Source organism: Alligator mississippiensis, chromosome 3, assembly GCF_030867095.1.
Source record: "Alligator mississippiensis isolate rAllMis1 chromosome 3, rAllMis1, whole genome shotgun sequence".
NCBI classification, from domain to species: domain Eukaryota; kingdom Metazoa; phylum Chordata; order Crocodylia; family Alligatoridae; genus Alligator; species Alligator mississippiensis.
In genome coordinates, this window is record NC_081826.1 from 133,570,182 (window position 1) to 133,593,302 (window position 23,121).

Sequence of the window (23,121 nt, forward strand, 5' to 3'; positions counted from 1 at the left end):
GTATAGAATGTAGTATGCAAAACTTGATTAATCACATGTAATTTCAACCAAATACAAAGTTTCCTACTAATATGCCCTAACATGAATATATGGAAGGGCTAAAAGTGAGACTCTGTAGAATATATAGAATTTTTGTTTTGGGCATTCGTTCAAAATAAAACCTGAGAGTTTTTATGACATAATAGGCTTACTTTAATCTATTTCTCTTGGCAATAGGATGTTTCTAGGTTGTGTTTGCTGTTCCTGAGCCTTCTAAAAAATTTCTTTGGGTTTTTCCACAAGTAGTGTGTTAACTACAAATTCTGATAGTCAATGTGCTCAATATATATTTTCCCCACTGACATGTGCTGTATTATCTAACAGTGTTCCTAAATTAACTCCATATCATCAGTAAGTATTTGCTCATGTATTCAAGCCACAACCTTTCCCAGGAGAACCAGCAAGTCTTACACTGGCATCCCTTGGCACAATGCCCTCTGTAGCCCGCAGAAAAATAGATTACCAATAGAAACATATTATGCTATATCTCTGTATAAAGAGCAGTAAATACAGTGAGTCTTTCAAGAAGTGAATGAAGAAAGCAGATGCTGGAAACATGGTGCAGTATTTTTCAAATGCTCCAGAAAGAATAGATTATACTGTTTAAGCTCGAGAGTGATTATTTTTAAGCCAATGTTCTGTTAAATTTGACAAGCCAGTTTATTCAAGGTTCACAGTATAAATATGAGATACAGGTAATGAGTATACTACATCACTAAGGTTTCTGTCAATTTTTAAAAAAATAAAATACAGGTGGAAGCAGTATTTTCTGTCTTTTAATTGTGGAAAAAAGGGAAAATCATGTGGTGGTGATAGACTTCAATAAGATTTATTTTTATAGGTTTAGCTATAACCTGCCATCTAGTTGCTGCTTTTAATGGTCATCATCACAATTGGAAGATTTTATTAAACCTTCTTACCATAGGAATTTATGAGACATATTTTTATGTGATAAATCTGGAATAACTTCATCAGAGCTATTGCAGATTTATAACAATTCAACTAGGATCAGAATATACCTCATCGGGCTAAATTCTGTGGTGATCTGAATCATAGTGTACATGGAAGTGTCAAGGGAACTGGCCATGTAGTGATATCTATTCTAGTTATGCTGAGTTATTTATACAACTGATAACTCTGTTCAGTGGCCAAAAAGTTTTTGGATGCTCTGAAACAGTTCTTCCCCTTCCTCTCACCCCCATCAAACTCAAAATTCAGAAAAAATATTCTTTTGGGTCAACTGAAATGTTTTGTTCAAAATTTAGCATTTTTGTGTTCAGAAATTTTGAACATTTAAATTAAATGTAAGTAAATTAGTAGTAAAACATTTTGAAATGAAAAATGCTTGGAAGCAGAAGATACAAGTTGAAACCCCTTCTGGGTTTCCTGCTTCCCAGGCAAATACTCTAAACACTACACTAAAGACTCTCCCTAAAACGGGAGGGTCCCCCACCCCTCTTTCTAATACTTGCTAGTCATGGCTTTTCTTCCACTAACATTTCAGGACTTGGCCAGCCTTATACACATAGATTCATAGATTCATAGATGTTAGGGTCGGAAGGGACCTCAATAGATCATCAAGTCGGACCCCCTGCATAAGCAGGAAAGAGTGCTGGGTCTAGATGACCCCAGCTAGATACTCGTCTAACCTCCTCTTGAAGACCCCCAGGGTAGGGGAGAGCACCACCTCCCTTGGGAGCCCGTTCCAGACCTTGGCCACTCGAACTGTGAAGAAGTTCTTCCTAGTGTCCAATCTAAATCTGCTCTCTGCTAGCTTGTGGCCATTGTTTCTTGTAACCCCCGGGGGCGCCTGGGTGAATAAATCCTCACCAATTCCCTTCTGTGCCCCCGTGATGAACTTATAGGCAGCCACAAGGTCGCCTCTCAACCTTCTCTTGCGGAGGCTGAAAAGGTCCAGTTTCTCTAGTCTCTCCTCGTAGGGCTTGGTCTGCAGGCCCTTGACCATACGAGTTGCCCTTCGCTGTACCCTCTCCAGGTTATCCGCATCCTTCTTGAAGTGTGGCGCCCAGAATTGCACGCAGTACTCCAACTGCGGTCTGACCAACGCCCTATAGAGGGGAAGTATCACCTCCCTGGACCTATTTGTCATGCATCTGCTGATGCACGATAAAGTACCATTGGCTTTTCTGATGGCTTCGTCACACTGCCGGCTCATGTTCAACTTGGAGTCCACTAGGACTCCAAGATCCCTTTCCACCTCTGTGCCACCCAGCAGGTCATTCCCTAGGCTGTAGGTGTGCTGGACATTTTTCCTCCCTAGGTGCAGCACTTTGCATTTCTCCTTGTTGAACTGCATCCTGTTGTTTTCTGCCCACTTGTCCAGCCTATCCAGGTCTGCCTGCAGCTGTTCCCTGCCCTCCGGCATGTCCACTTCTCCCCATAGCTTTGTGTCATCTGCAAACTTGGACAGAGTACATTTCACTCCCACGTCCAAGTCGCTGATGAAGACATTAAAGAGTATCGGTCCAAGGACCGAACCCTGCGGGACCCCACTGCCCACACCCTTCCAGGTCGAGACCGACCCATCTACCACGACTCTTTGGGTGCGACCCTCTAGCCAATTCGCCACCCACCGGACTGTGCAGTCATCCACATCACAGCCTCTTAACTTGTTCACCAGTATGGGGTGGGATACCGTATCGAAGGCCTTCCTGAAGTCCAAGTATACGACATCCACCCCTCCTCCTGTGTCCAGGCGTTTCGTAACCTGGTCATAGAAAGAGACTAGGTTGGTCAGGCACGATCTGCCCGCCACAAACCCATGCTGGTTTCCCCTCAGCATAATTTGTCCTGCTGGGCTCTCACAAATGTGAGCCTTGATCATTTTTTCAAATACTTTACCAAGGATGGAGGTGAGACTGACCGGCCTATAGTTGCCCGGGTCCTCCTTCCTCCCCTTTTTGAAAATGGGGACCACGTTAGCCCTTTTCCAGTCCTCCGGGACTTGGCCTGTGCGCCACGAGCATTCGAATATTCCCGCCAGTGGCTCTGCAATGACGTCGGCCAGTGCCTTTAGCACCCTCGGATGGAGCCCATCCGGGCCTGCCGACTTAAAGGCATCCAGTTCTTCCAAGTGACTCTGCACCACCTCAGGATCTACGCATGGAAGTCTGGCGCCTTGCTGCTGCCTCTCTACAACCCCAGTGAGAGACTTGTCGTGCCCCTCGCTTAGGAACACTGAGGCAAAGAACTCGTTGAGGAGTTCAGCCTTGTCCCCCCTGTCTGTCACCAATTGCTTCTGCCTATTTAGCAGGGGTCCTATTCCTCCCCGGGCCTTCCTTTTACTCCCTATGTATCTAAAAAACAATTTCTTGTTGTCCTTTACTTGGGTTGCCATCCTCAGCTCCATGGTAGCTTTGGCCCGCCTAACTGCCTCCCTACAAGCACGAGCAGAGGAGGTATATTCATCTTTAGTGATCTCACCCTGTTTCCACTTTTTATGTGCTCCCCTTTTGGCCCTTAGGCTGCCCTGGATTTCTCTGGTCAGCCATGGAAGCCTCCTGGCCCCTTTCCCTCTTTTGCCTCGCTCGGGGATCGTCTTGCTTTGTGCCCAAAGGATCGTTTCCTTTAGGCACAGCCATCCTTCTTGGGCACCCATCCCATCAAAACTCCTACTCTGCAGTGCTTCCTTGACTAATCGCCTGAGTGCAATGAGATCAGCTTTCCTAAAGTGTAGCACTTTTACCCTACTAGTTACCTTACCCACTCGCCGTCTTATGTTGAATTCTATTATAAGGTGATCACTGTCTCCCAGATAGCTACCGATCTGGAGGTCCCCTATCATGTCATCTCCCGTTGCCAATACCAGATCCAGTATGGCATTCCCCCTAGTGGGACCATGCACCTCCTGTGTCAGGTGGAGGTCCTGTACACAAGTTAGAAACCTGCGTGAGTGATGGGACCTTGCTGTCTGCGTCTCCCAGCAGTTGTCCGGGTAGTTTAGGTCCCCCATGACTACCGCCTCTTTAGCTTTTATGGTCTCCGAGAGTTGCCTCAGGAGCCCCGCATCTATTTCTTCCCCTTGGTGTGGGGGTCTGTAACAGACCCCTACCACCAAATCCCTTTCTCCTTGCCCCCCATGTAGCCTAACCCACAATCCCTCTACTTCCTCAGCCTCGGATTCTGTCTTGATGAGGGTTGATGTGTATTGCTCACTGACATAAAGTGTAACCCCCCCACCTTTCTTCCCCGACCTGTCCTTTCTATACAATCTATAGCCCTCAATATGTACCGCCCAGTCATGGGATGAATCCCACCAGGTCTCTGTTAGCCCCACTAAGTCATAGGTGTTTAGTGCAAGCAGGAGCGCTAGTTCATCCTGCTTGTTCCCCATGCTCCTAGCATTAGTATATAGGCACTTGAGCCCTGCGACTGGTGCCTTTGCTGCCCCCCCGCTCCCAGTCCCATGGGGCCCATTGTTTCTTACCTTCTTGTTCCTTACCTGTTCTGTTGTGCTGGCCTCCCCATGGCTTTCAGGTTCCCAATGTTCTCCTTCTTCAGGCTGGGCTGTCCTTGTGGGTGCCACATGGTTTGGTGGTCCACAGCTTCCCCTGCCCTCGTACTCCCCTCCCTCCGACGAGCCTAGTTTAAAGCCTGCCGGAGGAGATCCGCCAACCTAGAAGAAAACACACGCTTACCTTTGGGGGACAGGTGAAGCCCATCCCAGCTGAGCATGTCCCTTGTCGTGATGTGCAGGTCATTGTCCAGGAAGCCGAAGCCTGCCTCGAGACACCACTGCCGAAGCCGCCAGTTGGTCTCTCTGATGCAGTTCTCCTGCCGTCTTCCTCGTCCGGTCACTGGTAGGATGGAAGAGAAAACCACCTGGGCACCGAACTCCTTCAGCACGCCGCCCAGAGCACAGTAGTCCACCATCAAGTGATCGGGGGTTCTCCTGGCCGCATCATTAGTACCCACATGGACTAGGACCATGGGGTAATAATCGGTGGGCTTGATCCTGGCCTGGATTACCTCCGTCACATCCCGAATCTTTGCTCCAGGGAGGCAGCATACCTCTCGTGCCGAGGGGTCCTGGCGACAGATGGGTCCTTCCGTACCTCTCAGGATGGAGTCTCCTATGACGAGCACTTGTCGCCTCCTCCTCTGGGTCATCGTGGATCTCTTGATCTGTTTGGAGTGTGAAGAACGTGGTGCTTCTTCTTGCCCAAGGGTGTCCTCCTCCCCTTCCATCTCCTGCAGGGTCACCAGGGCCTCGTACCTGTTCACCAGTCGGACTGGAGAAGCTGGTACCGGTTCACTGCGTGCCGCTGCGGTCTTGGCTGTGACCGTCTGCCACTCTGCTGTGGAGGGTATTCCCCGGGGTGCTTCTTCCTTGGGTGCCTGGGCCTGCAGGGAAAGGAAATAACTGTCAATTTCATCCTCCGCCTCCCTGATCCCCCTCAGCCTGCTAACCTCCTCCCGGAGCTCCCTCACCTGCGCCTCCAGAGCCCTAAGACGGGCACCTGCTGGACAGGTGTGGGGGCCCCCAATCTCTGCTCCCCCCGGCCCTGCTGGGGATACCCCACAGGCCAGGAGGTAGGGGGACACCGGCTCCCCCATGGGCTCGGTCTGGGTGGAGGCCTCAGACCTGCCCCTGGTAGCCTTGTCCCCCTGGGCAGAGGCCCTAGCAGTACTCCTCGTAGACACCATTCTACAAGCTGCTGTTTGTAGACCTGCGCGGTGTCTACGCCCTACCCCTACAGGAGTCCCACTCCTGGCCCTCCTAGCCCGCCCTCTGGCGCGAACGCCTGCGCAAACGCCATATATACCAGTGATTCCATTTCCTCCAGGATGGAATATAGTCCCACTGAGCTGGGCATGGTCAATGATGAATCCCCAACTGTATGTGTATGCCAAAATCTGCAGTTATGTGGCCACATAACTTTAAGTGAATGGTAATAGGAAGTGAAGCTTAATGAAATGAAAGTGAGTGAAGAGCACACAGGATCTGGTCCTAAGTGACTGGTAAGGCTGAGCAGAAAATAATTTTCTTGTCCCACAAGAATCTTAAGATTTTAAAAGTTCTTCCCATCTGAAATCAAATTGACACTTAAAATCTCAAATTTTGGAAATGAAGAAATTCCCCCAAAATAGTGAATTGAAATGTTTTATAATAGTTATTTTGAAATGTCTCATTAATTTTGGTTGTGTAGAAAGGATGTTGGTTCTGTAATGGCTCAGGAAATATGCAAGAGGCAAGAATTTCTGTGGGTAATACCTTTTATTGGACCAATTTCATGGTTGGAATAAACATAGGCTTTTGGGTATCACAGTACCTTTCCTTGGGTCTCTGGGTGAAAAGCAGGCACAGCAGAGCTAAAGTAGCAGATGGCATAAAAGTCTGTGTGAAACTTGACATGGAAACAAAAACAGGAAAGAAGAGAAATATTGGAAAAAAGAGATGCATTTGATGAAAAAAAAAATTGTTCAGGAGGGTTATCATGTGCCAAGTGCAGAGTAGATTGGTGAGTAGCAGGTAGATTATTCATGGATCCTGGTTTTCTCTATTTAAAAGAGGGGGCCCCCAGCTGCCAGGGCTATGGGGCTAGGGACCTGGGTCTGCAGCCCCCTGCTCCCCCAACAGTGCCCGAGCCCTGGCTGCCACCCATAGGAGGCAGCAGCTGCTTCAGCAGAGCAGAGCGTGGAGCCAGGCTGCCTCTCCCCAATGGGCAGCATGGCCAGAGAAGAGCCCATAGCGGGGCAGGGGGGAGTGGATGCGGGCTGCCCACTGTGGGCGTGGGGCTTCCTGCCCTGCTGCCCTTACCTGGGGGCCTCTGTGGCCCAGTGGGTGGGACACAGAATGGCAGAGCAGAGTCGGCCAGGGTGGAGAAGCTTGTTGCTGCTGCTGGGAGCCCTGCATCCCCTGCCTGCTGGCAGTAGCAATGGGTACAACTCCACACTGCCACCCCCACTGCTGTTGGGTGGGCAGAGGATGCTTTGTGATGGTGGTGCAGGGTCTGCAGTGATGACACTGAGATTCCCTGCCCTGTTCTGCCCTGCCACCTTGGGTTCCACCTGCTGGGCTGAGGTGGCCCTGGGGGAGGGCAGCAGGGTGGGGAGCCCAAGCCTGCAGTGGGGAACTCCCATAACCCCCACCCCACACACAAATTGTGGGGTGAATGCCCCCCCAGGAGGGATTGCAGTGGTGGGGAGATGGACCCCCCCTATCACCCCGCTGGTCTAGCCAAGTGTGGTTCCATGCTGCTCCCTACCTGAGTCCTGCAGCCATGCATTCTGGCCCTGGGCCTCAAGCCCCATAAACCACCTGGGTTGGGCAGCAGCCCCAGTCCTTCCCAACCCCCTCCCTCCCTATGGGGTCCTGACCCTCCCCCCCCCTTCCTTCCCCCTCCACTGTACTGCCAGACTTACCTGCAGGGAGCTGCCTGATAGCCATGTGCATGTGTAAATGCACACATGCACATGGCACCCCCTAATGATCACCCTTCTCCTGCTCCCCCCAGCCCTTTTCAGGCTGGAACTCTGCCAGCCTGCAAGGGGAAACCCACCATTTCCCGTGTTTTTGTCCTTTAAAGAGAATATCTGTTTTTTCACCTTAAAATGAGAATCTGGGTTTTACCATGTTTCTCCATGGTGAGTGGAAAATCTGGATCCCTGATTATAATGGACCTTGAAATCACTGTCTGTCTCAAGTCCCTGGTGCTTGTAATCCAATAGGGTAACAAATTTTGTGTTCCCAACCCCATCTTTCAAAGGTGTTTGGTATATTTCTTTTAAGCTCAAAAACCATGAAATCAGCCAGGGAGTGTTTTTTCTGTGGAAAAAAATTATCTTACTTGTGTTCTAGTGGCTCTGTCCTTTATGTTGTTTCAGTGATTATTCATTCTGGTGTGTAGTTTTTATCTAGTTTCACCCACATAATTTCCATGAGGACATTTTGTGCACTGGATGAGGTATACCACATTTTGGGATAGCCACATGCATGATCCATGGAGTCTCACAGTTTTGTTGTGGGTAGTTGATTTTTGTGGCAGTAGAGGTGAGTTGACAGGTCTAGCATTTATTGTTAAGGCAGGGCTGGACCCCATTAGGTGCCTGTTGATCAATGGGAATTTACTTCTGATGATGAATTGGGCAAGGTTAGGGGGTTGTTCGAAGTCCAGTAGTGTGTGTGTGTGCTTGTGGGGAGAGATGGCAGGTTGGAAATATTTCTCTCAAGGGCTGGTCCTTTAGTTGTTTCATGTTGCTTCTTATTGGTTCAAGTGTGAGACGGTAGGTGACAACCAAGGCTGTACAGTCAGTGGGTGTGTTTTCTTGTACTGTAGTAGGTTACTGCAGGGTATTTGGGTGCCTTTTTCAAAAATATGGTCTATTTCAATTCTGTAGTGTCTTTGCTGGGTAAAGGCACTGTTCAGTCTGCCCAAATGCATGGATATGGCGAATAGCTAAAGGGGGTACAACTACACTGCTGCATCCATCTGGATCTGCCACTGGTAGCATGTTGTTGGATCCCATGAACATTTTGTGTTCTTCTTCAGTACAAACAGAGGAATCCACTGACTTCAGCCAAGCTATGCCTACTTGGATTATAACCCAACTTGTCAAAAGTACCTGCATCCAGCTTTATGGGAACATAGAATAATTCATCGGCTTCCACCCTGTTTATAACATGTAATAAGCTAAAGCTTTTGAGGGATGGACTGATTATGAAGTTGAGATATGAGTCTGATTAAAGCAAAACCCAATGATAAAAAAATCACATGGCTCTGAAACAGAGAAAATATTTGCAGTATCTTGCCAAGCAAAACCAGTAAGTTTTGTAATGCTGTTCAAAATAACTTTAAGCAAACACCACAGAAACTTTTAATTCATGGTGTCTATATCACAAAGGAGTACAAAGTGAATTCGCTCAGTGAACTGTTAATTCACATGTTATATACTTTCAAATATTTCCAAAAGCAAATGCTGACTTAGTCATCCATTCATAAATTCCTGCTAGTAACAAAATGCCTTTGGCAACATATTATGCTGACTAATATTGATAATTTAGTATTTTTAAAACTAAAATAAACAGGCCTTATTCATGGAATCAACAGACCAGATTCACTGGTTGTGCTATAATCCACCAGCTGAGGACAATCTGCCTGAAATGCTTATACAACAGTTCCTAAATACCACAGAATCTGGTTCCAGTTGGCCTAGCCCATAATGTGGATGGACCTAGACAAGAAAAGACAAGACCAAATAACTCCAAATAGGCAACGCTTCTATACATAAAGAACATGTCTTTGGAGTGGTTCCACTGAAGCCCTGGTAGTATTTTAATATGTTTTTAATAATATATTTTCTTCATCTGGAGTGTCATAGGAATGTAGCATGGGCAGCAGGCATGGAGCAAGATAGATTGACTTGGACATGGTTAACTCTTGACTCTAAGCAAGAGTCAGCAGGTCAAAAGATGGTATGCAGAAGTGGGGTAACACTAATGACACAGGCACAAGTGGTGTGAAACAAAGACCATGGAGCATCTGTTGGTTTGCCCACTCTTTGAGGATCTATGCACTTGGGAAGACCTTGTCAGGGCTATAGGCAGGGGCATATTATGTACCTGATACTGGGGAAAAAAGCAAACTATAATTGTGGTAGCTGGACACAAGAAGAAATTATACTGCCACTTCTAGCTCACTGTGACAGCTGCATTCCAGCCTTGGGATTTAGTGAACTGGAGGAGGATGATTCAAGGCCAGTGTTTCTAACCTCTAAATAACTTCAGTAATTTAAATCCATGGTGCTTCTATGATAGACAAGAGCCTGGGCCTGGGTGTCTTGGATAATACTAGTAAATAATGTTTTTTCACTTTCCACTATTTTTGACAGAAGTGATGGAGCTTCCTGATAGTGCATAAAGATGAACACTCTAGGAGGGAGTCGAGAAATGTTAGCTAGGCAACAGAGGTAATACTTGTTTCTCCTCAGAAGGCTATAATAAGAATATGGAATGAAGATTCCTCCTTGAACAAGATGGTTTTTACAGTTTCTCAAGGAGGACTTTATAATAAAGATAGAAAGAGCAATAGTGTAACATTTGCATCTCTCTGTATTCATTTTTGGAAAAGTTTTCTATATTGCATCCCCCAAACAGTGCAATATGTCTCGGTACAGAGGACCAAAAAAAGCCATGCAGTAGCTTAGTACCACTTTGTATAGTTCACAGCATACACTTCCCAGTAGTTTACATTTATAGCTATGAAGCAATTGAATAAAGAGATGCATCATCACTTTCTTTTTTTTTAAACACATGGGTGAATTATTTTGCCAACATATGAAAGGGTGTTCTTATAGAATCACAGTGCTTTGTGCTAGAGGAAAACAATTACAGTGAATAAGGTAGAATAGCTCTGTTATTGCAGTACATAAGACTTTGATTACATACTGCCAAGATTCATACCAGCCTAGTAGTTGTTGACAGATAAAGTAACAAAAATGAAACTCATTTATTTTTTCTTTATTGAGACCTCAAGGTAAAGCAAATTTTCAGTTCTTGTACTTACTACATTGAAAGAACAGAGACTGACAGTCAAAATGTGCCAGTCTAGAAATATAAATTAAACCTAGTTTCATATCAGAGTTTCATTTAGTCTCTGAAAAGGAGCTGCTGCTTGGATTATTTTTGATCCTAAAACAAATATACTGCAGATTGCTATAGTGTGTCTTGGATGCATTAACCCTCTCATATGTTTGGCTTTTGTTTGTTTTCAAGAATGGAGATGTAAACTGCAAAGCATTGTTTCTACAATTTTGAAATGAGTTTTGGAGCTAAAATCTGCCAACTCCGCTCAGGCTGAATAGTAATTTACTAGGCCTGTAGTCTCAATGATTTGAATGAGACTACCAGGAAGATAATTTTTTGCCAAAGCAAGGATATTTTTTGAGGAAGCTGAAACTCAGCCTTGAGCAGAGAGAATTCTTTTCGCTGATGATACAGGAAGTTCTGCCGGGCAAATATACACTGCACAGTTCCTTGATAAGTTTAATGAATGACTTTTACTTTTGTAAACTTGATTATTTCCTAAAGCTAAAGATGAAGATAAAGACAGCTATTGAGATGGAAACTGCTAAATGAGTATTTTTATCCCATCAAAATCTTGGTTTAGTTACCTAGCCCAACTTAATATAATTGCTGTTCAGATTAATGAGGCAGAATTTCAGTATCTCCTCTGTAATTAAACACTTCTCTGGTTGACTACAGAATTAAAGATGCACCAGACGTTGAAACCTCAGTGGTGAAATTTAAAACTGTTAAAATTGGAAGGGTCAGCTGTGAAGCACAAGTTCCTTTACAGCCACGGTTACATTCACTTGTAAAGTGTGTCTCAAGAATAATTTGGCTTTGGTTTGGGATGTTGAGTTATTTTTCTTTTTATCATTCTATCATCTAAATTTGAGATTTTTCTCATTAGCTTCTGAGTAAGAGTAACATAAAGTGCACTTGTTTCCAAAATTACCTTTTTTGACCTTTCACAAGATGATAATTGCAGTACTAGTAGGCTTAGAAGACTTGTTAAAAAGTTAAGCTTATAAAGTAGCAAAAAATGCCCCTTTACTTGCTGGTGTCGATTTCAAAATTAACATTTTGGTTCATGTGCTTCTAATAATCGCTGACCCTTACTTCATGTGCTTTCCACAGGAAATGAATACAGCAGAAATTACTTTGACCCATTGATGGATGAGGAAATAAACCCAAGGCAGTGTGGGATGGAGGTCAGTGGAGAAGGTGAGGCAGAATTAAGTATGTAATTTTTGTGTCAGAATATTCTTTTCCATTCATGAAAATGAGGTGACAAAGATCACATATACAGTTCCATTTAAATATTGAGGCTTACAATTTAAATTATAAGTCTTACCCACTGTGAACATGATAGGCAGCACAAGTAGTCTTTCATCAAGGACAGTGAGTTAACAGGCAGGTGAAAGCAAGACTGCACTGTATTCAGTCTAGTAGTTTAGCTGCATAATGAAGCACATGCTAAGAATACAGTCTATCTGCATGTTCTGTTTCATTAAAGCATCCAATCCAGAACGAAGTAACAAACTTCATGCTTTTAACAGACTTGATTCTGAAGTTCACATTAAAGAGAAAATGCTGTCAAACTAAATGTATTTTTACCTAACCAAAGAGTGCCGGATTATACCCAATATTTTGGGAAAGCCAAGAAATAGGAATACTTCTTTTCCATTTTCAGTTTATTAAAGCAGTTACCTAATACGGAAGAATCGTGTCATCTGTGCAGGCAATAGGCCACTTCATCTTGGAAAATGCAGGCTCTTTCTGCTGCAGGGAATGCAGAGTCATTACACTTCAGGCTCTGTGTGGATGCAAGGCAAATTAATCAGCAGATGTTGTCCTTCTCTTTGAGCAGGAGGAGAATGTCTCCTTTACTATCAAGAGGTTGAAATTAAAACGGGCTGGAGTGAGGGTAAGAATAGATCTCTCTGAGTATGCATGGACTTAAGTATGATTGTTATTATGGTAATGAGCTGTTTAACTGCAAGACCCAATCTTTGGTCATACTTCCACTATTAGGCACCAGCAATGTGGTGGCATGCAAACATGAGTTCCCATATGTTTTTTATCCAGCCCTTGACTTTTGAACCTGGTACAACAATCCTCATCTGGGTACAGGTTCCTAGTCAAATCTATAGATGCTATGATCTGTGTAGATCTGAAGTAGTTGTGTAAAATTTAAAAGGGATCTTAAACCACCGTCAAAGTGAACGACACACTTCTATTTCTGACTACAAAGTACTCTGTCTTCAGGGCACAAGCTTTTTGACATACACACAATTGAAAGAAATCACAGGCTTTATTATATGTTGGCTTCACTGACACTGTAATTTGACTCTCTATAAACCATGCGTAAAGGTTAGGAACCAGATTCAAATTGCCTCTGTAGGTGCATAACCAGGATTTAGGCAGAAGTTGGATGCCTAAATGCTAAAGAGAGATTCAAATTGCTTTCACCCTAAAAACTCATTATTTTTTTGACTCATGCATTAATTAACGATTCAAAGGGACTCATTGGAAATTAAACGTGAGTGTGCTTACAGCCCTAGAAAGCCCCACATCTTTAGGCTGGATAAAAACATGACTTCCTTGAGTCAAGAGCACTGAATTCAGCTCAAAAGTGTTGGTTGTATCCATCTTTTCCCCAGTACCCTTGTGGCTAGAGAGTTCACCCAAGATACAGGTTAACTAGTTTCTGGGCACTCCTCTCACAGAGGAGATTTAAATGCACATCCTCCACTGTGCAAGAGTGTGACCTAACAAAAAGATGCATGATAGGATCAAAGGAAAGTGGGTCATGAAGTCCAGTCCCCTGCTTAAGATGGGATCATCCTTGACTAAACCATTCCAGCCAACTGTTTGTCCAACTTGCCCTTGAAATCTTCTAGGGATGAAGATTCCACAACTTCGCTAGGTACTCTGTTTCAGTGCTCAAGTTTTCCTCATCTCCAACCTAAAATTGCTTTGCTGCAGCTTGAGGCTACTACTCCTAGTCCTGTCTCTTATGCCCACTTGAAAAACACATCTCCATTCTCTTTTTATAAGCAACCTTCAGGCATTTAAGACTGTTATTAAATACCATTTTTGTTTCATTTTGTGGGGGCATCTACACAAGATGCTTCAAGAGCAGAAGACTAATTCTACTGTGCATTAGCAAGGCAGGCAAAGCCCGTGCTAATGCACAATAGATTTAGTCTAATGCACATTAACATCACAAAAAACCTGTTCATCTCAGCTAATGTGCAGTAGCACCAATTACAGCATATTAAGTTAGTACCTGTCATTACAGGTACTAAACTTAATGCGCTGTAAGTATGGCACATTAATGAACATGTAGACACACCCAGTCTTCTTTTCTCCGAACTAAACCGTCCTGGTTCTTTCAGCCTTTCCCCATACATCATGTTTTTCTGGACTCTGATAATTTTTGTTGCTCTTCATTGAGTTCTTTCCAACTTGTCCACATCTTTCTTGAAGTATAGAGCTCAAAAACTGAACACAGTACTCCAAGTGAGGCCTCACCAGTGCTGAGGAGAGCAGAAGAATCAGTTCTTTGCAATTGACACTCCTGTTAATACAACCCAGTGTGCTGCTGGGTTTTTTTTTGTAGCTGCAGCACACTGTTGGCTCCTCTTCAGTTTATAGTCTACTGTAATCCCTAGGTCTTTTTCTGTAGTATTGTAGCCTAGCCAGTCATTCCCAGTCTGTATTTGTACATGCAATTATTCCATCCAACATGCAGGAAAATGCATTTGCCCTTGTTGATTACATCTAATTGATTGTGGACCATTTCCCTACTCTATCCAGGTCATTCTGGATTCTAGCTCTAGAGTGCCTAGAATTTGGTGGCATCTGCAAATTTGCTAAGCATGCATATAATCCCATCATCCAAATTATTAATAAAATGTTAATCAATAATCTACCCAAAACAGACCATTGGGGAATCCCACTTTCTATCTCTTTTCAACTAGACATTGGGCCATTGATGACTACTCGTTGAGCATGATGATCCAACCAGTTATGTATCCACCTTACGTTATTTTCATTTAGTCTACATTTCCTTAGTTTGTTAATGAGAATATCATGGGAGAGTGTGTCAAAAGCTAAGTCAAGGTATATCGAATCAGATGTCCTCCCCCCCCATCCACAGCCTGTCACATTATTATAGAAGGAATTTAGGTTGGTCAGGCATGTCTTGGTCTTGTTGAATCCATGCTGGCTCTTTCTGATCACCTTGTTCCCATTTAGATGATTCACAGTAGATTCCTTGAGGACATACTCCATGGTCTTTCTAGGTATTGAGGTCAGGCTGACTGGTCAGCAATTCTCCAGATCCTGTTCTTTCCCTTTCTTAAAGATGGGCACTATATTTGCCCTTTTCCAATCCTCCGGGACCTCACCCAACCTCCATGAGTTCTCAGAAAGGTTAGCTGATGGATCTGATTTTACCTTCAGTGATTGTTTCAGTACTTCAGGGTTATTCCCATCTGATTCTGCTAACTTGAAAGTAGTTAGTTTCTCGAAGTAATCCCTGACCTGTTCTGCCATTACTTGAGGATGTTTGCCTTCTCTCCTACCTTTGTTGCCAACTGAACTCATCTGGTAGCTGCCTCTTTTTTGTGATGACTACAGTAAAAAAAAAAAAAGCATTAAATTATTTCACCCTTTTCTTCATCTGTAGCTAGATTGTCTTCTGTATTCTGTAATGGACATATGGTGTATTTGGTGTTTCAAAGGAAAAGATAAGGGATGTAAAGCTTTCTCTATCCCTCTTGTCGAAGATGGATCACTGGGCAGATATGATTGCAAGAGTCATAAGGCCAGAAGGAAAAGAAACAAACAAAACAAAACAAACAACCCCTAGCTCTAGGATGGAGGGTTCTGGACTACTGCTGCCAGGCTTATTTCTGTTCTTTATCCAATTACAATGTAATGTACAAATTTACAAACCATGCTTAAGAAGCATAAGTTGAAATCTAGGGCTCCTCTCTTCCAGAGGAATGTCCTGGCCCAGGGGTGGGCAATTATTTAGGCTGTAGAGCCACCTAGGGAGTTTTGGTGAGCTGTCATGGGCTGGGTCAGCATCTCCCTCCCCCTCCTCTGCACTGGACTAGGTCAGCACACCACTTGCCCCTGCTCCCCCACCAGCCCACAGCAGCTCACCAAAATTCCCTGAATGGCTCTGGGTGCTGTCATCACCCAGCAATCCCAACCCAGCCTTAGGATCTTCATGGAGACCATCATGGGACCTGTCTGGGCAGGGTGTGCTCAGCCAGGTGGATGGGATTGGACAGGGCAGTGGGCAGGCAGAGAGCAGTGTCTGGGAGCAGGACAGGCAGGCTAGGCCTGGCGCCAAAGCTGCAAGGTGGTGACAGTGTAGAGCTGGGGCCCAGGAACGAGCCACAATCCACTCCCAGCATGCCCCTGCCCATGGAACGGGCACCTGTTGCAGGGACATGCGGTGAGCGGATTGTGGTTCTGCCCTGGGCCCTGACCTTGTGCTGTCACTGCCCTGCAGCCCTGGCCCCAGCCCTACCCATCTGATCTACTCCCAGATGCCACTCCCTGTTCACCCGCAGCCTCATCCTGTCCACCTGGCTGAGCGCACCCTGCTTGCAGGGGTCCCTGGCCAGTCTCCATAGAGACCCTGCCAGTGCCCTTCATCTGGTGGGTGTGGGGAGGATAAGCCAGGGTGCCTGGGCACTGGGGCCCAGTCTGGTGGTGGCAGCAACACTAGCAGCAGCAGCCAGAAGGAGCCACGTCCACCAAAGCTGCCAGGAAGTGGAGTCTAGCCCCTGCACCAGCCCCATTGTGCACCCTAGGACAGCAGGACCAGCTGCATGCGCCATAGTCTGAGCTGCCCCCCATGCCTGGGCTGGGGGGTGGCAAAGGACCCACTGTGGGATGGATAAAATTACTTGGCAGGCCTGATTTGGCCTGAAGACCATATTTTGCCTATTCCTGTCCTAACTGCTAAGCTACAGAAGTAAGGTCTTGTTTGCTTCCTTTCAATCTTACTACATAACTTGCATCCTTGTCTATCCTATGAAGGGTGTCCTTCCTTATTCTGCCCTGTAGCCTGATGGATCCTCTCAAAAGTCCTCCCCAGGTAAAAGGGTGCCTAGTAGCCAGGTCTCCTACATACTAGGCAAATATTCTAACTACTTGATTATTGGGCAAAATGTGAGCATCAACACCACACATTGAATTGTCTGACTTCAGAAACCCTGTGTGCATCTGTCCTAGAAGTGCAGTTAGGTGTTGTGATTTGCAGGTAAACAGAGAAATATAGTGGATAGATACAGAAGGCCAAGAGTTCAGAGATGCCCATGTGCTTTAGCATTTCCTGTTGAGATGTTACCTCTAAATATCTAATTCATCTTTGGAGGTGCTTACTGTTGTCCTTTCTATACACAAACACTTGAGGTGCCTAAACCTAATCACTCTTGGATATCTCCAGAGGCTCTTCATTAACTGTGCAGGGATGCATGACATCTAACTGGGATATTTTGAATTTCCTTCTTGGTGCAGCTGCTAAAAAGATAGTTAAGTGAGCACCTAAGTTTAAAGGTATAATAAGAGTATTTGAAATCAGACTTGAATGATTTCCACCTAGTACTTAGGCTTCAGCTTTGTTAAGGGCAGATTGTGTATAAATCCTCCTCCTGCTTTCTTCAACCCCCATGTGAGAGGCCAGAATGTCACAGGATATCAGTATGATCCTTAGGAAGTTGAAACACATGATTTGTTTAAGCTCAAGTTTCTTATGAGGAAGGTTTTATTCCTAGTGACAGTGGCTTTGGCTCATTTAATAAATGACCTTCAAAAATCCATTTTCTATTTAATATTCACAGAAGAGAAAGGAACTGAGGTAGGTGTACAAGTGTGTGTGTGTGTGTGTGTGTGTGTGTGTATAAATACAAGCCAGCTCTTCTTTTGGGGGTGTCATACTTCTACCATAATCAATTTATTTTCAGGCCTCTTGTCTTTGTCAGGAAATCCTAGCTATATAATATACATCTTAAATGTTCCCTTGGGTTTTATCTGGAACAGATGAAAACCCTTGGAAAGTCCAACTGATTTTTTGTTTCTTTTGACATTTACATATTAGGTCAGACTATGTCTAAGAGAAGAACTCTGTCTAAATGGTTGTCCTTTTGAATTTTTCTTTGTTTTCCTCTGCCAGAGCTGTCACTCAAAGGCCAATGAAAGCCCAATTTATTAGGGGCATATTTGCAATGGTAGTCCACTCAGGTTTGTTCTGCTGAGACCTACAGAACAGTTACAATGCTATGTGGAGATGGGTTTATTCATTTACTGACCATTATTGCCTAGGTGGTGCTAGGCCATGGATTGGAGAGGAACTTTGCTTTTAGATTAATGATTCATATCCATATATGTCATGACTGAACATTACAAAAGTAAACACATTTATGGCTTTCCTTTTCTTTCATTGCCTATTTCACTACCTGTCTCCTGCCACATCTCTGTTTCTCTAGTCATCTGCTGAAGAAAGGAACTTTGATCTCCTTGCATACATTTTAGCTTCTTCTGAGTTCAGATGTGCCCCAGAACCTTTTGTAGTGGCTCCTATGGTACTCCTGAAAGAAAAAGCTAGCAATTGAAGCAGGATTTGTTTGGATTTATCTTATACAGAAAGTACTAAGAATTTAATAAGGAGAAAAGCAGTGTGTTTCTAGAGAAATAGGGCTCCTTGGAAATTTCTTCAGAAACCTTTCATATTTAATTGAGGGTGGTATTTCTCCATAGTTTATTTTTAAAATAGTTGTATAAAATTCTCTAGCAGGGATATTATTCCTTACTAAATTCTTTGGTGTTCTTCCAAGCAGTAACTCCAAACAAAATTGATGGGCTCATATTTTATTCTATTAGGTACTTAATTGGACTTAGGTGTCTGTATGTGATTCTATTTCAACCTGCTTATGTTGCAGAAAAAACATCAACACTTCTACTTTTTAATGTGCCATCACCTTAGTCTTAAGACATTCTTAAAGAAAACTTGCTCTCTGAAAATCCATTAAGGCACCTGAAATTGGGCATCCAAAATCCCTTAATTGACTTTGAAATTTAGTGTGTGTTATTCAAAACATTTGAGTTAATCTGGAAATTACCCCTGCTATGGACAAGCCTAGGGGAAAAAATGTTTGTTTGATATTTTGGGAGAAGAGGTTGGCCACAACACCCACATTCATGGGCAGCCTGAGATATTCAGAAAGTTTTCAAATTTAAGCTATATACAGTGTGTTGTCATCATGTACACCTGTCCTTTAATTGCTTAATATAAATCCAGTAGTGCAAGAATTTCAGAGAAAATAATTTTTATTAGAAAGCAAAATAGTATCCAGGTGACATGTACCTATAAAACAATACATTCATCATTGCAATTGGATTTTCACCTCAAAGAAGGAAAAACCAGGCTGCTATGAAACAGGATACAACATATGGATAATTATTTATGTATTTATTTTTGGAATAACAGTATTTTTCATAACTTTGAAAAAACTGTGATCACTTTTACAGCATTTAATTCTCTGCATTTGGTTTTGAAAGGTTGAAAGGGCTTATTTGCTGGTTAATTTCCTTATGTTTCAATATTAGTGGTGAAAACATTAATTTTTTATGTTTTTTTAGAGCCTGTGAAGCTAGAAGAGAAAATTCTCTATGGTGAATTGATGAAACTTCTAGATGAAGAAAATAAAAGACTGGAAGCACTTGGTAAGTAACAAGACCCTTCACTTAAAGAAAGAGTATACAATTATTTCAGAAATGTTTTCTTGGTTTAACATTATGAGGCTCTGTCTGAACCCCTTGAAGTTAAAGGCAAAATTAATGTTGAATTTAATGTAAGCAAATACGATCACGCCCAAAATGTTTTGTTATTTATGAATGCAGGCCAAAGAAAGACTTAAGTAGTCCATAGTAGTGGTCAGCAAACCTTACAAGGCCCAGGCTTGGCTCTGATCCAATGTGAGCCAGGGGGCTTTGGCAGCATGTCAGCAGCAGGGGACTTCGCTGCAGTTGTGGGGTAAGGGTGGTGGGTAGACGTGGTGATGACACCAAGCCCTGGCGCAGGCATAGATACAGGTAAAACCCTCCAGCACCACAGGGTGGATCCAGAGACTCAGGGTGGATCCAGAGACTCCAGATCTGGCCCCTGGGTCCTATGTTACTGACTTCTGCTCTATAGTCTTTGGGTTGCCTCTTCGCAGAGGAATGAATTTCACCTAAAAATATTGGGACCAGAGTTAGGCATGAATCTCTGTGTAAAGGTGACTTTATTCCTATGGGTGCTGACCACCTACCACAGCTATTTTGAGGGAGAAGATATTTAAAGTGTCTAGAAGAGGTTCAGTTTTGTAACAGCAGTATCCAGATTAGACAGTTCCAGCCACAATCTTGTTAGAAATTGTGACTGCAGGGAAGGGGCATTCAAAATTTAGTTGTAGTTCTCTTCTTGTCAAAGGATGCAAGAGTAAGGCTCCTCAATTCCAAACTCTCAGCTTTACTTTGTTTTTGTTTTTGTTTTTTTTGCTTTTATGATATTTATTTAACATCATATAAATACATGGAACCAATAGCATCACACCTATTACATGCTGTGTCTCTCTATCTTATTTGGATAAGGGGGAGCATGGATGATTTGCAAGTTAATGCCTTTTTTTCCTCTTCATACTAATTTTTATTTATTTATTTATTTTTGCATGCATGCATGTGTGTTTTCTACTCTTATCTAAAGGGTTTCTGTATTGTTTCACAGTTACACCTACTCTATTGGAGAGACAGAACAGGTGTTTGCCTAGGGCATCCAAGCTTTACCACAGCAACGTATTTTATGACTATTTAGTTTGTGAGTAACTTTGTTCTATAAGAGGCAGTCATTTTTCAGTTTCCCTAGGGTAGCAAAACCCCTTGAACTGGCAGTGGTCATATCAGTAATCTCTATCCTACCCCATTGTAAATGCAAGGAAAAGAAACTACAACTACCATAGCTAAATAAATGCAGATAGTGTAAGCAAAAACCTTTAATAGATTTTTAGCAAACCCAATATTACTACATGTTAATGTGGAGTTCCACATTACTGAATAAGATCAAAGTAGGCTGGGAGCTGATTGTTGCTTTTATCGTGTAATGACATAGGGTAAAATGAAAACACGTTTTGCTGTGGTAAATCCAGCATTATTTCTGTTGCAAGTATTGGTTTGTGGTGTAGTTCTACAGAACATAGCTGGGCCCCTTTACAAAAGTATGTGAGTGCCTCACAATCTTTAATCTATTTATCTTCACAACGCCCCTCTGAGGGTTGTAAGTTTTCTTATTCCACATGAAACAGGTATAGAGAGGCTAAGTGACTTGCCCAGCATTACTAAGAAAGTCTGTAGCAAACCAAACAAATGAATGGAGGTACTGTGGGTACTTTAACCACAGGATCATCCTTCTGCCTTCCTGCTTCAGTACACTGCCATATACTTTTGCTGTACAGTGTTAATGAGCATCACCATAACAAAGCATGGAAAATGTTAGGAAAAGGAATGCCTACTTCTTTCTTAGCAAATAGTTTGTTCACCAAAAAAAAAAAAAATGCAGTTTCAGTCAAGTCAAAATGGTTTAAGTCACATTTTATAAATATTTTGGTGGAAAACATTTTCTTTCCAGATCAGATACATGAAACTAAAGTTGGGAAAGTGGGGAGAGTCCCCCTTTTGTGCTGTTGCCCTCAGGTTGGCAGTCTACAGATCACAGGTCAAATCTGGCCTGCAGAAACATTGGACCTGGCCAGTCAGTATGGGGCTTTGGCAGCATTTGGCAGCAGGCTTTGGTTTAAGGTGCTCCCCATGTGCCACCATAGGAACAGGCAGCAATGGCAGCCAGGTCTTATCACCTGCCTGTCCTCCTACCTTTGACTCAAGGTGGCTCATTCTGGCCTCAAGCTGGAAAAGGTTGCATACTCCCGCTTTAATTCAATGGTTAGGATTTCCCCTTGGTACATGGGAATAGTCTATCTTGTTGGAACTGCTTCATTTTGTATAAAATACTTAAATATTTACTGGAGCAGGGACTGGTGAGTGCTCAAATCACTAGGCCTAAGAGTCTCTCTCTCTCTCTCTCCCAATCCCCCTTCTCCTACCCTGTGCTCCCTTATCCCTCTCCTCTTGAGTTAACAGTAAATACTCTTATCCTAAACTTCATATTAACATCAGTTTTAGTCTTGGGATTTATTTGGTTTTAGAAAAATATTGAAAATATCTTTCCTGAACAGCAAGTATAGTTTACTCATCATTTCTCAGTAATTCACTCTATATTCAAAAAAGAAAGAAAGAAAGAAAAAGAACAGAAGAAAAGAATGGCTCTAAGCGTGGTGTGAGCATGCTGGGTTTTCTTTCTTTCTTTCTTTCAAGATGGCCGCCGACAGCTGAAGCCCTTCTAAGCTCCTCCAGCTCAGGTGCTTTCAGCTCGTTGCCTCGCACTCCCTGTCCCCCTTTTCCTGTCCCCCCCCCCAAAAAAACCCTTGCCTCTCCCCACCCTGTCCCTGGGGACCCCCTCCCTGCCCCTTCCCCCCACTTTCTGAGCCTTTTTCCCCTGGGCTCTGGCAGCCTCGTTTGCCTCTGCCCCTCCCCCACCCCCGCCTGAGATGTCCCTTTGATTTCTGCTGCCTCCCTCCCCCAGGGCCCCTTCCCTTGGTCCCTGCCATCTCCCCTTGCCTTGGGGCTTGCCCTGAGCCCCTGCGGGGTTGCTCTGCCCCCCCTCAGGCCGATTTTGGGGCGTTTTCAGCCCCCTCCCAGTCCCAGGGCCAGCCTGAGGCTTTTTTTTTTTTTGCTGCGCTTCGCAGTTTAACCCTGTCCTGGCGAGGAATGGCGGCTCCTACGCCTGGCAGCTGGCATGAGGATGTCTCTCAGGACCTCCCACTGTCTCATGGCCTGAGGGTTCATGCCCCTCTCCATGTGGGGCTCGAGGCTTGCGTGGAGGCTCTGGCCGCCCTCCTGGGATGGCGTACCATCCGCTACGCGGGGCGCGTGAACACGGTCCCGATGATCTATTTGAGCAAGCCCGCCTTGGTTGACAGGGTGTGTGCGGAGGGCCTGGACATTGCGGGCGTCCACTACCCTGTCACGCCCCTAGAGACTCAGGCAGTGAGGGTGGTGATTTCCAACGTCCCACCGCACGTTTCCAATCGGGAGCTGGCCAGGGGACTCGAGCCCTATGGGGTTCCCGCGAGTCCTTTTCGCCGCCTGCCGATGGGAAACAAGAACCCTCAGGGCAAGCACGTCCTGTCCTTTCGGAGGCAGGTCTTCATGCTCCTCAAGGAGGGCCCCCAGTCGCTGCCTCGCTCCCTGAGCCTCACGCTCGAGGGGCGGCGGTTTATTATCTATCTATCTGTGGGAGAGACCACGTGCTTCAAGTGCGGGGGCTCCTCCCACCTGGCCACGCAGTGCCCTCGGAGCAAGGCGGCCGGACCATCGCCGCCTGCGGCAGCGCCGAGAGACGGCGCGTCGACCTCTGGGGCACGCGACAGGCCCAGGGA

General features: G+C 44.5%; 1 protein-coding gene across 1 annotated transcript in view; it reads left to right on the forward strand.

Moving 5' to 3' along the window:
* LOC102564684 (orofacial cleft 1 candidate gene 1 protein homolog) overlaps window positions 1-23,121 on the forward strand; it is a 59,911-nt gene that overhangs the window by 21,828 nt on the left and 14,962 nt on the right. Inside the window, exons 5-6 of the mRNA XM_059723532.1 lie at window positions 11,702-11,788; window positions 19,232-19,315. Of these exons, the coding sequence (XP_059579515.1) occupies window positions 11,702-11,788; window positions 19,232-19,315 (171 nt within the window). The remainder of the gene's footprint in view (window positions 1-11,701; window positions 11,789-19,231; window positions 19,316-23,121) is intronic.